The 19109-nt window shown below is 33.2% G+C and overlaps 1 protein-coding gene across 1 annotated transcript in view; it reads right to left on the bottom strand.

Moving 5' to 3' along the window:
- Positions 1-8108: 8108 nt before the first annotated feature.
- LOC137618548 (uncharacterized) overlaps positions 8109-19109 on the bottom strand; it is a 243436-nt gene continuing 232435 nt past the window's right edge. The window contains exons 28-30 of the mRNA XM_068348706.1: positions 18082-18283; positions 16395-16489; positions 8109-9002 (exon numbers count right to left, since the gene is read on the bottom strand). Of these exons, the coding sequence (XP_068204807.1) occupies positions 8732-9002; positions 16395-16489; positions 18082-18283 (568 nt within the window). The 3' untranslated portion in view covers positions 8109-8731. The remainder of the gene's footprint in view (positions 9003-16394; positions 16490-18081; positions 18284-19109) is intronic.

Raw genomic sequence — 19109 nt, 5'->3', positions numbered from 1 at the left:
TCGTTTCCAATTAATAAAACTGTACCATGTATTGCTAAGTCATGCAGTAGGCTACACCTCTCATATTGGAAAAGGAGCATTGGAAGAAATCAACTTTTTAGTATCACACATCTTAAGAAACCAATTTTTAAGACATATTTCCAACGCAGATATCTAAAGGATACCCATATTACATTGAAAATAAACCTCTTTAAAGGTTTAAAGGCCACTCATGAATGGCAGAGGCAAGAGACAGTGACAATGCCCTTGAGACTGACCAAGCTTAAACCAGGGAGTGCCAAGCAATAGCTGCTGATAGTTCATGAAGTAGACTCATAGGTTCCCCCAAACACCACATCCTTAGCTCGCAAGGATGGTGAGGTTCAGAGGCAAGAGACAGTGACAATGCCCTAGAGACTGACCAAGCTAGGACCAGGGAGGGCCAAGCAATAGCTTCTGATAGTTCATGAAGTAGACTCATAGGTTCCCCCAAACACCACATCCTTAGCTCGCAAGGATCACGAGGTTCAGAGGCAAGAGACAGTGACAATGCCCTAGAGACTGACCAAGCTAGGACCAGGGAGGGCCAAGCAATAGCTGCTGATGGTTCATGAAGTAGACTCATAGGTTCCCCCAAACACCACATCCTTAGCTCGCAAGGATGGTGAGGTTCAGAGGCAAGAGACAGTGACAATGCCCTAGAGACTGACCAAGCTAGGACCAGGGAGTGCCAAGCAATAGCTTCTGATAGTTCATGAAGTAGACTCATAGGTTCCCTCAAACACCACATCGTTAGCTCGCAAGGATGGTGAGGTTACAGACACTACAAGAGACTATCGAGCTAGAGGGGGTCTTTAACCCCAGTCCAGCAGATTTATAGGCTTGGGGCGTTTCAAATAGGCTACCAAACACAATGCAAAATAAAGAGCTACAATAGGATGTTCAAACAGGCACTATTTACAAAATTTTATTAAAGGGAAAAAACGATTACAATGTGTAACATGGAATATCACATTTAGTAGTCAACACCTTTGATTATTATTATTCTGAAAAAAAGGTGAAAAAGAAATTCACCATTATTTCACGAAATCTTACACCATAGCCAGCCCACAAGGCCTGCTGCTCTTTGCATGATGCATTGTATCCAAAAAGGAAAAAAAAATAAAGGTGTATTATGGATGACCATGCATAAGTAATACTCTCCAGACAGTTTTTTTTTTACTATAATTCTTGCATTATTCAATAAGGCATAATTTCTCTCAATACTTTCTGAGCGAACATTTTGTATTGTGGCTCACTCAAGAATACACTTCCATCTGAAAAAAAAAGTGGAGGATGGAAATATAATGTTTTAGAAGATAATAAATCTATAGCATGAGTTCAACTTATACAAATATAATGGTCTTAAAATTTGCATTAGATAAAAGTTGCATGGTTCTGAATATATCTTATGTGGGTGTATAGTCATACAGGAAGTACTTCTTATTTCTTTACAGGTTCAAAACAAAATATAAAATATGACTGCAGTCTTTGTTCCCTCATCTGCTTCTTAATTTAACTTGATGACTACATGAGCAGGCATCCCTTGCAGCCAAGATTTTGTATAAGATCTAGTTGAATAAAGAGAATTTAGTCGGTTGGTCAAAGAACGTTTTTGAAGAAACCATTCGCCCATTAGAAGAAGATCTTGATAATCGTCTGATCTATTGTTCTAATAATGCATAAGTTTTTGAAGAAATCTTCAAGCTCTATGGAAAACAAAATGCTCCAGTTTAAGGCGGGTTTATACAGTTGAATGGTTTGTCGAACACAGTTCGACAGACAAGTGTTTGAAGCGATAATAATAATAATAATAATAATAATAATAATAATAATAATAATAATAATAATAATAATGATAATAATAATATCAAAAGTATTTGCAGTTCAGTTCAACTTAAGGGATCCTTTTTACTATATAGAAAAAATGAACTTCAAAAACACTCCAAAATCAATTAATTTTGTTTTACATTCGGAATTTCACTAGTTTGTTTTGTCTAGTTCCTTTTTTAAAGACAACTACTGATATATCAGTATCACCAGCTTAAATCAAGATTCCTTTTTAAAATAATGATGTCCCTACCATAAAATCTTTGAGTATTGCAATGAATTTGAAGAAATAGAAAGTATTTCCTGTATACACATTACAACAAAACAATGAACGGACAACCATTCACTCTTGAAAATGTCTAAGTCATCCTTACACCTCACCAATGAAATCTAGAAAAAAAAAGACATTTCTGACATAGAACAAAAATGAAACACAGTCAAGGAATATAAAACAGATCAGTGGACTAATAACATTAGTTAATGTTTACTGGATGGCGCAAAATCCCCCCTTCCCCCAAACTTCACTAGACATTTTTACAGTCCAACTTTCACCTTAAAATACGATTCCAGGCTTAATGTTATTCTTAATTCTATTTTGTTTCCAATAACTTATATTCTTACTTGTGGACACGGCACCATCTTATCATTAAGAGATGAAAAAGTAATCTTGAAAGCAATTTAAAAAACAAGGGAGAAGGAACCATATCGTAGAGGTTAGGTTAGGTTAGGTTAGGCAAGGAAATAATTACATTCACTGTGTTAAAAAGCCATTTTCAAATCGACCCCTCACAAAAAGTCTACATAGTTCAAGATTACACCTCTCAGTTCGGTTTGGCAGTCTTTGGTCCAATACAGTATTGTCAAAATATACAGCTATCTTTTATCTGCAGCATTGGTAATATAAAAGAGGATCCTTATACACATTTCTCACTCATTTTTTTTTCATCGAGGCAAATTTGAATTAAAAAATAAAACGTATGTCAAAATTATCATAATTTACAATTATAGAATACATTAGTTGTATCATTTATGACATCTTATGCATATAACACTAACACACCACAAAAACATCTAAATAAAACATGCATAGATGAAGAGGATATTCATTACATATTGCATGAAATTATGATTCATTACACATTGCATGAAATCATGATTCATTTCACACTGCATGAAATCATGATTCATTACATATTGCATGAAATCATGATTCATTACACATTGCATGAAATCATGATTCATTTCACACTGCATGAAATCATGATTCATTACATATTGCATGAAATCATGATTCATTACACATTGCATGCAATCATGAGTCATTACACATTGCATGAAATCATGATTCATTACATATTGCATGAAATCATGATTCTTTACATATTGCATGCAATCACGATTCACTGCACACTGCATGAAATCATGATTCATTGCATACTGCATGAAATCATGATTCATTTTACATTGCATGAAATCATGAGTCATTACATATTGCATGAAATCATGACATTGATACTTCACAGTCAATATCTTTGTACAACATCATAATTCCAGTCTTAATAAAAACACTTTGGCATATTCATTTTCCTTTCTTCAAGAAACCATATTTATCGTGCACTGATACTTACATACATAAAAAATATATTTAACAACATACATAGAAATGCATTTATGTATGTACAGTATACTGCCATCATTCCGGAGGAGCATCAGACATATTTGAGTGTCTGGCCTCTTGCAGATAAATATTCTAAGCTGCTCTCCTTAACATTACATGAAAAAAAGAACAATAATACATCAAAGACGAATCATCTCTTGAGAGAAAAAGTACCAGACAACTTGGAATGGAACCTAAGAGACTCTGAGTCTTCAAGTCTCCAAAATTCTGACCAAACCTCAAGTCTCTGAAATTTCAAATGAGTCCTCGAGTCTCCGAAATTCCAACCGAGTCCTCAAGTCTCTGAAATTCCGAGTCTTCAAGTCTCTGAAAGTCCAACCGAGTCATCAAGACTCCAAAATTCCGGTTGAGTCCCCAAGTCTCAGAAATTCCAACTGAGTCCTCAAGTCTCTGAAATTCTTGAGTCCTCAAGACTCCGAAATTCCAACCGAGTCCTCAAGTTACCGAAATTCCAACTGAGTCCTCGAGTCTCCGAAATTCCAACTAGCCAAATCACTGTAAAAAATACTCCAGCTAACCTACAGTAGTAAAATAGTGGATTCTCTGTTATTGCATATCTATATACACAACTTTATGTGATGCTATGTTAAACACAGAAAAAGATAAGACAGATGAATAGTCAAGGGACGCGTCCCAGGGGAGATTTTTTAATTATCAGTATATGGTCCTGTGGAATCACACATTTCTGACTACAGGTACATTATACACCGAATAAAAAAAAAGAAACTGCACATCAATTTGTTGGCAGTCTACTTTTTGTGTTTCTGGACATTTTTGTCTGAGATGTGTTTATATAATCCATAAATATTACTTAGAAAAAATTTTTCAAGGCCTATGTGTGTGTTAAACAGTTTCTAAGAATCGAATTCACCATCCCAGATAAAGTCTCTCTAAATAACTAAAATACAAATCTTGGGGTTTACTGATTCATGGAGACATTTATATAATGACAATTGTGTTAATAAAATGAAAATTAAATATGCAAAACAAATTAACAGTTAATCACCTCCCATGGGTTATTAGTCTTAGAAAATGGAGTATTAGAGATGGTTAAATTAGTTAATGCAAATCTTGGATAAATTTAACACTACCATATTGTAAGTAACTCTAGTTACAGTGGCATCACTATGATCCCTTTGTAAAGATTTTCAGATCAATGCTACGCTTAGTTTAGAAAACTAAAATGGATTTGCCTCATACCAGAAATGCGAGGAAATCTTCTTGTCCATCAAAATTCTCTTTTCAGGTATAGCAAGATCCAAGACCATATAATCCTGATATCTATGTAATATTAAATCTTGACATTATGGTAATTTCTTTTTATCAATTTTAAATGACTTAGATATCAATGATGTTGGGACTCCTTGAATAGTACAATATCTTACCTTTTAGCAATGAGTAGTTCAAGATTCTTTAGATAAGGTAGTTTAATATCTTGCCCTTTACAAATGAGTATTGCACATTATGATGTTGGGACTCTTTATACAAGGTAGTTTAATATCTTGCCCTTTACCAATGAGTACAAATTATGATGTTGGGACTCTTTAGATAAGGTAGTATAATATCTTGCCCTTTACCAATGCACATTATGATGTTGGGACTCATTATCCAAGGTAGTTTAATATCTTGCCCTTTACCAATGAGTACAAATTATGATGCTGGGACTCTTTAGATAAGGTAGTTTAATATCTTTCCCTTTACAAATGAGTAGTGCACATTATGATGTTGGGGCTCTTTAAATAAGGCAGTTTAATATATTTCCCATTACCAATGAGTACAAATTATGATGTTGGGTCTCTTTAGATAAGGTAGTTTAATATCTTTCCCTTTACAAATGAGTAGTGCACATTATGATGTTGGGACTCTTTATCCAAGGTAGTTTAATACCTTTCCCTTTACCAATGAGTACAAATTATGATGTTGGGACTCTTTAGATAAGGTAGTTTAATATCTTGCCCTTTACCAATGTACATTATGATGTTGGGACTCTTTATACAAGGTAGTTTAATATCTTGCCCTTTACCAATTAGTAACCCACAATATGATGTTGGGACTCTATAGATAAGGTAGTTTAATATATTGCCCATTACCGATGAGTACAAATTATGATGTTGGGTCTCTTTAGATAAGGTAGTTTAATATCTTTCCCTTTACAAATGAGTAGTGCACATTAGGATGTTGGGACTCTTTAGATAAGGTAGTGGAATATCTTAACTTTTAGCAAAGAGTAGTTCAAATTATGATGTTGGGACTCTTTAGATAAGGTAGTATATTATCTTACCTTTTAGCAATGAGTATAGTATGGGATCACATTGCTACAAAAGTGATTCTTGTAATCTAGAAAGCGAATGAAATCAAAGTAAACTTCTTTACCTAGAAAACTTTTCTTTTTCACTTCATTTATGTTTCGTTGTAGATGCAATGACACATTGAGTGTTTGCAATGAAAGAATGCACGAAATAGATTAAAAAATCGGTAGTTTTTTTTAGAAATATTACGTTACATTTTGTTACTGAAATCACGCAGCTTTAAGGTATGTTCACAATCTTTGCTTCCATTTTAGCTCTTGTGTAGAAATACATCTTGGACTACGACGATGATGCTAAAAATCCATTTGGCAAGAACTTAAAACATTCCAATAAAACTATATATATATATATATATATATATATATATATATATATATATATATATATATATATATATATATATACACACACACACGATTTTATGTACAAACACAAATATTCTGAAAAGATCGCAGCAAAAAAGAACCGCTTTCAATACGATATAAAGGCCACTTTAATAAATATCCTTCACATTCGAGATGGGCTCTGATGTTTCTCTTGAAAGAAGAAGACGTCGACAAATCTGTTAGGTCATCCATTACAATTCCAAAAAAAGTTCTTTTTTTTTAATTTGTAATTATACCTTCGTATCCAGCAAGTCTTCTCTTGCCTGCATTCTCCTTGGTATCAATCATTCGTTAATGTTCTTCGCTATTTTTTTGAAAAGCAAAGGGGACTGTATCTTATCAGTTTAGAAATCATTGTTCGTTTCAGCAAGATCAATTCAATTATAAATGGCTATTTTCAATGTTCGTTCTTTTGAGTTTTCTGAGTTCAAGAATACTGATATGATGAATAGTTCCAGTTGGCTTAACTAAAAAAAAGTATATGTGTAATTTGACTTATGACAAAAAAGAAATAAACATATCAATTATCTTACGAATGTTTTATACGTAGGACTTCACTTCTGCTCCTTAAGAAATATGCAAAGACACGTTTAATATGCAGAACTTCACTTTTGGTACTTAAGAAACGTTTTACATGTAGAACTTCACTTATGGTCCTTAGGAAATATGTAAAGAAACATGTTTTATATGCAGAACTTCACTCTTGGTCCTTAAGATATATGCAAAGAAACGTTTTATATGCAAAACTTCACTTCTGATCCTTTAAGAAATTTGTAAAGAAACATGTTTTATATGCAGAACTTCACTCTTGGTCCTTAAGATATATGCAAAGAAACGTTTTATATGCAAAACTTCACCCTTGATCCTAAAGAAACATTTTTTATACGTAAAACTTCACTTTTGGACCTTAAAAATATGTATAGAAACATGTTTTAGAGGCAGAACTTCACTCTTGGTGCTTAAGTAATGTGTAAAATCAACGTGTGTTGTTATTTTCACCGTTTCTACAGAAAAAGTTATATTGACACTGAAGTATGTTTTTACGCACGCTCTTTTAATTACAGACTCGATACTAAATGTAATAGTATAGAAAACATGATTAACAAATTCAAAAACATAATTTATATTGTTGGGGTTTGCATAAAGTAGGTTCTTTTGATGTTAATCATAATTGTTTCTGAGCTGAACAAAATTGTTCCATTGCTAAACATAATTGTTCTGCAGTAGAACATAAATGTTATACACCGGAACATAATCGTGAAGTAGATTGCTTTTGAAGTTAATCATAATTGTTTCTTAGCTGATCATAATTGTTCAATTGCTAAACATAAGTGTTTTACAGCAGAACAATTGTTCTGCAGCTAAACAATTGTTCAACAATTAAACATAATTGTTCTGTTGTAGAACATAATTGTTCTGTAGCAGAAGATAACTGTTCTGCAGCTAAACATAATTGTTCCGCCATTAAATATAACTGATCCACAGCGAAACAAAAGTTTTGCAGCTAGACATAATTGTTCTGCAGCTAAACTTTGATTGCTCTGGAGCTAGACATAATTGTTCTGGAGCTAAATATAATTGTTCTGGAGCTAAATATAATTGTTCCGCATCTAAACATAACTGTTCCATAGCTAAACACAATTGTTTTGTGGCTAAACATAATTCTTCCACTAATATATGAACCAGTATTCGCCTTTTATATATAATAATGACGCTAGGCACATTAAAAAAAAAAATGTCAAATTATGATGTTGGTAATGGACTACCAAAACAAATTGTGTTTTAATGTTTCTTAAGTATTTTGCTCTGCATTAATGATTATTTTTTCCAAAAATAAAAGAAAAAATATTAATTAAAGCAAGAAAAAGATAAAATGTACTGAATATTTCTATCATATTGTAGTGTAGTTTGAGATAATCTTAAATCAAGATTTTAGTCATCAATGAGAATATCCTGAATAATAATAATGATTATATTTGACGATAGTAGTAATAATAATAATTGATGATCATGATATTAATATTATAATAACTTATTTATAATTGGAATCATAAGTTTCAAGACACTAAAACCTTCAGTGGAGATTCATTTTGCACAGTATATCAATCACTCATGTAGAAAAAACGAAATTTTTTCTTTTTCCCTCGAACTTGCCCAGTATTTTCGAACATAACGCTCTGAGACCAATGTTTACAATTCATATCTTAATAAGTCTATCATAGTACGTCCTTTTATTACTATTAAATCGCGTAATCTCAATTACACCCATCTGAGAATCATCTTATCCCATCTCGTCAGCATTCAAACTGATAATATATCACTACTGAACCATTTATCATCATACCCTACCTATTACTAAATGAAAGGGTGCAGTAAAAAGTAACATTCTGTAAAAAAAAAAACAGTAATACTACTTGAAAGGAACCAGGAGAATCGACTTGACGGCTCCTCTCTCGCCCAACAAGAAGAGATACAGGGAGGTTCACTGATCCCAGGACCCAGACACAAAATCAAGACGAGAACGACCTCACGGCGGTGCCACATCCACCGTTGACGGGCTTGTACTTGACTTGATGCCTGGGGTCTCCCCTGAGGGCAGGGTGAGAGGAGCTGCTTCCTTTGTTGTTACTGCTGCCGCTGCTGCCGGAGCTACGCTTCGAGGAAGGGCCTGCTCGCGACGGACCTTCTGGGGGACCACATTCTGGGTCAGAGTCTGAGCTTCCGGCGGGTGACACTAGTTGGTCCTTGGGAACTCTGGAGAGTTGTAGTCGCCTCAGGAACCTGCAATGAGATGTCTAAATTTCAGATTTCTCGCAGGAGAGCCAAGGGGAGGATTAAGGAGCTCTAGTAGCTGGGTTTATTAGGATTGATGCAAGGATAAAGGCAATAACGTGAGTAAGGTGGCTGTGAGGATTACCTTTAGTGATGACATTGGTAAGTTACCCTTTATACAAGAGAAGGTATCAGGTGAAATGGAATAGATTCGTCGATAAAAAAAACTTCTTTAGAATGTTTTTTACTTATACAAAAACCCTCCTTGTAAGTACTGTTGCATGTAAGCTAAACACTTTATTCGAAATATTAGTAATGACAGTAACTTTCACAACATCTAGTGAAGACATATCTATTGGACATACAATTGCGAAGAGCCATATTTTTATATGAAGAAGATTAAATTTATATTATTCCACATAACAAAGTCTGCAGAATCAAAAGTGTTTTTTCAAACAAAATTAACAGACATGGAACGCACGATATCAGTAACTATATTCTTAAACTGAGATTACTTATTATTTTTATATAGAGATTTATTAGCAGTGGCAAGTGACACTGAAGCCCAGATAACTATTATTTTTATATAGATGAGTTCGCTGTGGTAAGTGATACTGAAGCCCAGATGACTATTATTTTAAGATAAAGATGAATTAGTTTTGGCAAGTGATACTGGAGCTTGGATAACTATCATTTTTAAATAGAGATGAATTAACTATGATAAGTGATACTGAAGCCCAGATGACTACTATTTTTATTAGAGATGAATTAGCTGTGGCAATTGGTACTGAAGCCTGGACGACTATTATTTTTATCTAGAGATGAATTAGCTGTGGCAAGTGATACTGAAGCCCAGACGACTACTATTTTTATCTAGAGATGAATTAGCTATGGCAAGTGATACTTAAGCCTAGACGACTATTATTTTAATCTAGAGATGAATTAGCTGTGGGAAGTGATACTGAAGCCCGAACGACTATTATTTTTTTCTAGAGATGAATTAGCTGTGGCAAGTGATACTGGAGTCCGGACGACTATTATTTTCATCTAGAGATGAATTAGCTGTGGCAAGCGATACTGGAGCCCGGATGACTATTATTTTTATATAGAGATGAATTAGCTGTGGCAAGTGATACTGAAGCCCGGACGACTATTATTTTTATATAGAGATGAATTAGCTATTTGATATTGTAAAATCAGTGTAAAATAATGCAATATAATGTACCAAATTTAAAGGTAATACATGTATGTAGTATTTTCTAGATTCATACAAAATATGTCCAAATTGATCGATTGATTGAGAGAATTACACACATTTTGATTAATAAGTATAAAGATTAACTATATGCAGTTATCCCTCTGTTGTTCGAATATCCATTACTCAGCTATTCTGACTTTTTTCACTATGAATAGATATATAGGAGTAACATGATCATTTACAAACACACACACACGCACACACACACACATATATATATATATATATGTATATATATATATATATATATGTATATATATATATATATATATATATATATATATATATAATTCAGAAGGTTATTTGATTAGGCTTTTTCGTGCAGAAAACTTAATTTTGTTAAGTGAATAATCGAGCTATCAGATAACGAAAATTTTCTGGTATACACAAACAATTTTGCATAAACGTATTTGCACACACACACATACACACACACACACACACACACACTCATACTCATATATTCCCCATAGGTCAGTTTCAAAGAGTTTCTAAAAAGCTACCTCACAGGGTAACAACCGTCACCAGCTCTGTGGAAGAGAAGAATGATGGTAGGATAACATGGGATAACATGATCTTGATATCAATGATTAAAAAAACAGTCTGAAAATAAATAATGAGAGCTGTTTAGCCATTGCAAGCTCATTGGTTGCCTAGGAAAACATTAGCACGATTGCTGAGCAATTGCAAAGAGAAAACATTAGCACGATTGTTGCATACTGTACCTGGTGGAAGTAAAACCTGAATATTTCTTTGATTCTTTAGCCGGTTTTTATGTTTACAAATTGGACATTTCATTAAAATGCAATTTAATATTTTCATGATGATTCAGTTCTATAACCAGTGAATATTCTATTGGTGCCATACACACATACATATACTGTCTATATGTGTTATATATACATACATACATATATGCACATTGAATATATATATATATATATATATATATATATATATATATATATATAAATATATATATATACATATATACACATCAATATATACATATACAGCTGTCTATCTATATTTACATAAATACGCACTGAATATGTATACATATATACATATAAATACATACATATACACATGTCTATATATACACATATATACATACATTTATACATTATATACACAAATATGTATATATATTTAATTATACATATGTGCATTACATATATTCATTATATATACACATATATGCATATATATACATAAAAATACACACTATAACAGACATCCTACCATCTACAATGTAAGAAATCCTATACATCAGTGAATAATCATCTAAGTGAATAACTAATTATCTACATTAATGCATTTTATATGTAACAGTATTGACAAGAATTCAAAATGGATTATGCAAGAGATATGCAGCTACTGTATTCACACTACCGAGAAATAAATATGGCTGAGAACTACATCTTATATACAGACTAGTTGGACAATGTGGAGTCCATGTTACGAACCAAGTATTTGATGTCCTGGGGGAGGAATCTACTTAGGACACCAATCTCTGTAAGACATTGCCACTACAAGCCTAAGGCCGGGAGCACACTAGCGATTCTGTGACGCCACAAAGCCACAGCATCGTGTGGCGGGGATGTGGTCTCCCATAGGTTTCCATTGTTTTCAAGTTTTGCCGCGCAAACTAGCGACTGTGGCAAGCGACTGTGGCTCTCTGTCGCTCATCCCCGCCACAGGCGTGGCGTGGATTTGAAAACAATGGAAAACTATGGGAGACCACATCCCCGCAACACGATGCTGTGGCTTTGTGGTGCCACAGACCACAAAGCAACAGCATCGTGTGGCGGGAATGTTGTCTCCCATAGTTTTCCATTGTTTTCAAAGCCACGCCACGTCTGTGGCGGGGATGAGCGACAGAGAGCCACAGTCGCTTGCCACAGTCGCTAGTTTGCGCGGCAAAACTTGAAAACAATGGAAAACTATGGGAGACCACATCCCCGCCACACGATGCTGTGGCTTTGTGGCGCCACAGAGTCGCTAGGGTGCTCCCGGCCTAAGTGTTTACAATACAGCGATAGCCACCTACGTCAACTGGAATCAACAGAATCTGGCAATTCATCTACGGGGTTTAAGTTACTCATGATATAAAAAAAAGCAGTGTCCACTTGGAAGGGACTTCTATTAGTCGTGGAGGGGAAACTCGGGATTGTCATAAGCGCAATTTCAAACTTGATTTTCGTTCCATGAGAAAAAGGGGGTGGAAAAGGTTGCGTTTGACTGATGTGACATACTTCAACACCAGAGAACAGAACATGACAAGCAACAGGGAACTGATTTCACACAAAAAGCGAAAAAAGCTACATTGCTGAACGGGAGACGGGACAAAGTTCTACAATCCAGAGTGTGTTTTTTTTTCATTTACAGTGTGGTGAGTGGAATTTTAATCATGATCAGATGCACAGGTACTATACTAGTCTAAAGAGCAAGGCGTTTACCATCTCAACACTAGAGCTTGAACTTATTACATTATCTAAAGAGCCGACAGTGAAAAAAAAGGGGAATTAAAATAAAATGGTAAAAGAAATACACAGAAAAAAAGGGGCTAAATGTAAATGCTGCAACAAGAAGGGGGTACGAGTTCTTTCCAACCTGACAAGCCCTGAGCGTTTATTATCTTAAACCCACGACCCATCATCACGGGCGGAGGGTGTGTGGGTGGAAGAGGAGGAAGAGGAGGATATCTTTAGACGGGCGTTGTGCTTCTTTCTGATCAATGGAACCACATGGATGGAAGAGAAAAAAAAGAAAGAGAACTCAATCAGTGAAAATTAGAAATTAAAAAAAAAAGTTTTTAGAAAAAAAGCCAAGAGATTGGATTATCCCTCGTCTGAGAGTCATTGAGAGAACTTGTTATTTTTTACACGAAGAGGAGGACAAAAATAATTTTCTCCTGGCTAGTGAAAAATGTAATAGTTACAGTTATGGATATACTACGGAAAAATTGTGCTTTTTTTAAGAAATCCATGCAAAAATAAAAGACTATAACTCCCTAGGAAAATAAAATAATTTGCATTTCTAAAAAAAAAAAATGTTATTATGGATACCTATAATGAAAATACTGAGCACTAAAACTGCCTTGCTCACTTTAAAACTTCAAGTAAGGGAACAAGAAATGTTATAGAATTATGATAAGTTGATTGTGTTGCTTAAAATTATAGTGGCTAGTCTATTTATACTCTTACACTATCTTTGCTTCCTTGAAGACCTTTTCATTTTGAGACAGAATGGCTATGCAATATCTACAGACAACAAGAGAATTTTTTCAATTCCCTATGTCATCAGCTTAACGATTATTTTATCATTCATTCCTAGTTACTTCTCAATTCTCAAAAATCTTTCATTACTAGGAATTACTTCTGAGGCCATTTCTAACTTTAGGAATAAAGTGTGTCGTCCTACTAAATGCTTTTCGAACATAGTCTGCCTTTTTGTGAACTTAAATACAGTCTGCTTTATTGTGAATTTAAATACAGTCTCACTTTTTGTGAGCCTAAATATAGTGTGCCTTTTTGTGAACTTAAATACAGTCTGCCTTTTTGTGAACTTAAATACAGTCTGCTTTATTGTGAATTTAAATACAGTCTGCCTTTTTGTGAGCCCAAATATAGTGTGCCTTTTTGTGACCATAAATAGTCTGCCTTTTTGTGAACTTAAATATAGTTTGGCTTTTTATGACCCTAAATATTGTCTGCCTTTGTGTAAAATTACATATAGTCTGCCTTTTTGTGAACTTAAATACAGCATGCCTTTATGTGAACCTAAATATAGTCCGCTTTATTGTGAAATTGAATATAGTCTGGCATTTTGTGAAGTTAAATACAGTGTGCTTTATTGTGAATTTAAATGCAATCTGCCTTTTGGTGAACTTAAATCTAGTCTGGAATTTTGTGAACTTGAATATAGTCTGTTTTATGGTGAATTTAAATATAGTCCGGCTTTTTGTGAAGTTAAATACAGTGGGCTTTATTGTGAATTTAAATACAGTCTGCCTTTCTGTGAATTTAAATACAGTGTGCTTTATTGTGAATTTAAATATAGTCCGGCTTTTTGTGAAGTTAAATACAGTGTGCTTTATTGTGAATTTAAATATAGTCCGGCTTTTTGTGAAGTTAAATACAGTGTGCTTTATTGTGAATTTAAATATAGTCTGCCTTTTTGTCAAGTTAAATACAGTGTGCTTTATTGTGAATTTAAATATAGTCTGCCTTTCTGTGAATTTAAATACAGTGTGCTCTATTGTGAATTTAAATATAGTCTGCCTTTCTGTGAATTTAAATATAGTCTACCTTTTTGTGAAGTTAAATACATTGTGCTTTATTGTGAATTTAAATAAAGTCTGCCTTTTTGTGAAGTTAAATACTGTGTGCTCTATTGTGAATTTAAATATAGCCAGCCTTTTTGTGAAGTTAAATACAGCGTGCTTTATTGTGAACCTGAATATAGTCTGCCTTTTTGTGAACTTAAATACAATCTGCCTTTTTGTGAACCTGAATATATTCTGCCTTAATTCAGATATGATATTGTGTTCTGTTGCATGGGACAACTTTCTGCTAGATATATTATCATTACCCTCCCCAGGGTCCAACATGATGTTACATAAACTGACATTTTTAACAAACGAGTTAGAGACACTGTTTACGGTACATTAAGTTGAGGCAATATGTCTCAACACTGGCGTATGATCAAACCTCTTTTTAATCCTCTGTAAGTGACCTGCTATGTTTAGCCCATTAATTTTGTTTCTTCATAACCAAATTATATTTATAAAAGGATATATCACTGCCTTCAATTATGGCTGGTATGTGAGAAAAAGTAAGAATGTGTTACTGTACTTTCAACCAAGGTACTAAATCTGAAGTTCACATTTTCTTCGTTTATGACATTTTAGCAACACCTGATTGGTTAACTGTATGGTGCAGTCAACATTTGATCTATCTATAACTATTCAAGTTCCTTTGCACTCTGTAATTAAGGTCTTAGATTTGCTGATCTTTCTTTTACATTAGGAAACAGTATACAGTACAGGAAGATGCAGGATAGAATACAGTATTATCTAATTGTGGATCAATATCTGTAGTTGAATCAGTAAAACTTCAAAAGTTCAAACTTGCAGCAAATATTTTCATGTTGAACAGGCTGACATAAGTCTTTTTATAGTTTATATATGAAATATCTGTTTTAATGTTGTTAATGTTTTTGAAATATTTTATTTTAATTGTTCATTGCTTCTTATATCGTTTATATATTTCCTTATTTCCTTTCCTCACTGGGTTATTTTCCCCTGTTGGAGCCTTTGGGCTTAGAGCATCTTGCTTTTCCAAGTAGGGTTGTACTTTAGCTAGTAATAATAATGATAATAATAATAATAATAATAATAAAATATAAGGCATAGACCCCTTTTTATGCAATTAAAATGTGACAACAAAAGCTTCAATTATTATCATCTAACATAGTAAAATTGCATTCAACAATGCTGTTACTATCTGCAAAAGATATGCTCCATACATTCAGTAAAACTATAGCTTATTAAAAAATGAAATTTTAAAATGATAAGTTTTACAAGGTTACGACATCATCAAACAATAAAATTGCATTCAACAATGATATTGCAAACTTCAAAATATATGCTCCACACAGTCAGCAAAACCACAATTTCTTACAAACTGGAAAGTTAACATCATAATCAAAGCTTTAAAAGGATCCTTGACTCAAACTCTTCTGTTTAATAATAATAATAATAATAATAATAATAATAATAATGATAATAATAATAATAATTTTATTGATAATATTAATTTTGATAATAATAATAATAATAATAAATATAATAATAATGATAATAATAATAATAATAATAATAATAATAAAAATGATAATAATAATAATGATAATAATAATAATGATAAAGATAATAATAACAATAATAATAATAGTAATAATAATAATAATAATAATAATAATAATAATATTCATCATCATCATAATAATAATAATTTCAGTAATAATAATAATCTTAATGATAATAATTCTAATAATAATAATAATAATAATAATAATAATAATAATAATAACAGTAACAATAATCATCATCATCATCATAATAATAATAAACTTACCGGATTTGATTCCCAAAGTTTCTGAATCGTGACATTTTCCGATGACGTGGGAGCTCATCTCCAGTTCCTCTCAAAGGTTTCAGCATCATCTGTTCCTGCAAGAAACGGGTGGTTGAAATATCGCTCAATTCAAACGCTTTTATTCAAGTAAATTTGTTAAGTTATTAGTGTCATTGTTTGGATTAGATAATTCAATACCGAGTACTGAACTACACAATTGAAGACAAAGAAGAAAGAAATTAGCTTTCCAGTAACTACACAACTGAAGATACAAGCAAAAATTTTACCTTTCTAGTAACTACACAACAGAGGGCACTGAAGCAAAACTGTTACCTTTCCTGTAACTACACAACTGTAGACACAAGGAAAAATTTCACCTTCCCAGTAACTACACAACTGAAGATACAGATGCAAAAAAATTAGCTTTCCAGTAGCTACACAACTGTAGACACAAGCAAAAATCTCACCTTTCCAGTAACTACACAACAGAAGACACAGAAGTAAAACTGTTACCTTTCCAGTAACTACACAACTGAAGACAGAAGCAAAAGGTTTACCCTTTTAACCACACAACTGAAGACAAAAGCAAAAATGATACCTTTCCAGTAACTACACAACTGAAGACACAAGCAAAAATGTTACCTTTCCAGTAACTACACAACTGAAGATATAGAAGCAAAAATGTTAGCTTTCCAGTAACTACACCACAGAAGACGCAGAAGGAAAACTGTTACCTTTCTAGTAACTACACAACTGAAGACACAGAAGCAAAAAGTTTACATTTTTAACCACACAACTGAAGACAAAAGCAAAAATGTTACCTTTCCAGTAACTACACAACTGAAGACAAGCAAAAATTTTACCTTTCCAGTAACTACACAACTGAAGACACAAGCAAAAATGTTACCTTTCCAGTAACTACACAACTGAAGATATAGAAGCAAAAATGTTAGCTTTCCAGTAACTACACCACAGAAGACGCAGAAGGAAAACTGTTACCTTTCTAGTAACTACACAACTGAAGACACAGAAGCAAAAAGTTTACATTTTTAACCACACAACTGAAGACAAAAGCAAAAATGTTACCTTTCCAGTAACTACACAACTGAAGACAAGCAAAAATTTTACCTTTCCAGTAACTACACAACTGAAGACACAAGCAAAAATGTTAGCTTTCCAGTAACTACACAACTGTAGACACAAGCAAAAATCTTACCTTTCTAGTAACTACACAACAGAAGACACAGAAGCAAAACTGTTACCTTTCCAGTAACTACACAACTGAAGACACAGAAGCAAAAAGTTTACCTTTTTAACCATACAACTGAAGACAAAAGCAAAAATGTTACCTTTCCAGTAACTACACAACTGAAGACACAAACAAACATTTTACCTTTCCAGTAACTACACAACTGAAGATATAGAAGCAAAAATGTTAGCTTTCCAGTAACTACACCACAGAAGACACAGAAGGAAAACTGTTACCTTTCCAGTAACTACACAACTGAAGACACAGAAGCAAAAACTTTAACCTTTTTAACCACACAACTGAAGACAAAAGCAAAAATGTTACCTTTCCAGTAACTACAAAACTGAAGACAGAGACAAACCAAGACACCCAGTTGAAAAAAATATCTTAAAAACAATTAATACCTAGTAAATTCAGCAAATAAACAGAGCAACTGACCTCCTGTGTCTCCTCTCCAGACGCATCTATGGACCCTTGACGAGGGAGGTGATACTTGTTGGTCTGAATAGAATTTCCTCTGAGGAGCGGTCGCCTTCGCCGGGTGCGCTGACCTGCCGCTATGCCACTTCCATCACGACTGGCTTCAGTATCCGTCTGTACTCCACCGTTTTCTCCAGGACTAGAACTACTTCCCGCAGGGCTACGTTTTAATAAGTATTAAATTAATTACTTTCAATTTTGCATAATTTCAAAGGAATATAGAATTTACAAGTCATACTCTTTCCATTTTGCTTAATTTCAAAGGAATATAGATTTCACAAGTCATACTCTTTCCATTTAGCTTAATTTCAAAGGAATATAGATTTCCCAAGTCATGCTCTTTCCATTTTGTATAATTTAGAAAAAATATAGATTTCACAAGTCATACTCTTTCCATTTTGTATAATTTAAAAAAAATATAGATTTTACAAGTAATATTCTTTCCATTTTGCATAATTTAAAAAGAGAAAATATAAATTTTAAAAGAGGAAATGCAGAACATGACACCTAACTCATTATCAAAAGGTAACATTATAGATTTAAAAAATAATCTGGAAAAAGACTTTGTTATATAATTTTCAGAACAAACAAAAAGATGTCATACAGTAACCTTGAGTCAGAAATAATATTTGCATCTTTTATCTTAGTTACAGGCACCACTTTCCTGTAACTTAGGAGTAACAAATGTTATTTCTATCTAATACATCAAGAAATGAATAAAGTTGATGGGATGCATGTTAGGACACTGACTACAAACATTTCCTAAGGATTTAGTATAAGAAAAAAAAAGGATTAATTATATCTTAATAGAAATCCACTTACTACACAGGTGCTCAGATGAACATTTTGTTGATGTCATTTCAACTAACACTGGGATTTACTGTTGGTGGGAGTGGAACAGAGAATTTGGCTAATTACTATATTATCAGGGTACTAAAACAGAGAACGATACTAAGTTTCGTATACTCATGGCTAGTGTTAAATAC

Source organism: Palaemon carinicauda, chromosome 24, assembly GCF_036898095.1.
Source record: "Palaemon carinicauda isolate YSFRI2023 chromosome 24, ASM3689809v2, whole genome shotgun sequence".
Classification (NCBI taxonomy): Eukaryota; Metazoa; Arthropoda; class Malacostraca; order Decapoda; family Palaemonidae; genus Palaemon; species Palaemon carinicauda.
Note: the sequence above shows the minus strand (reverse complement) of the source record. Positions and strands in the feature narration are given on the sequence as shown.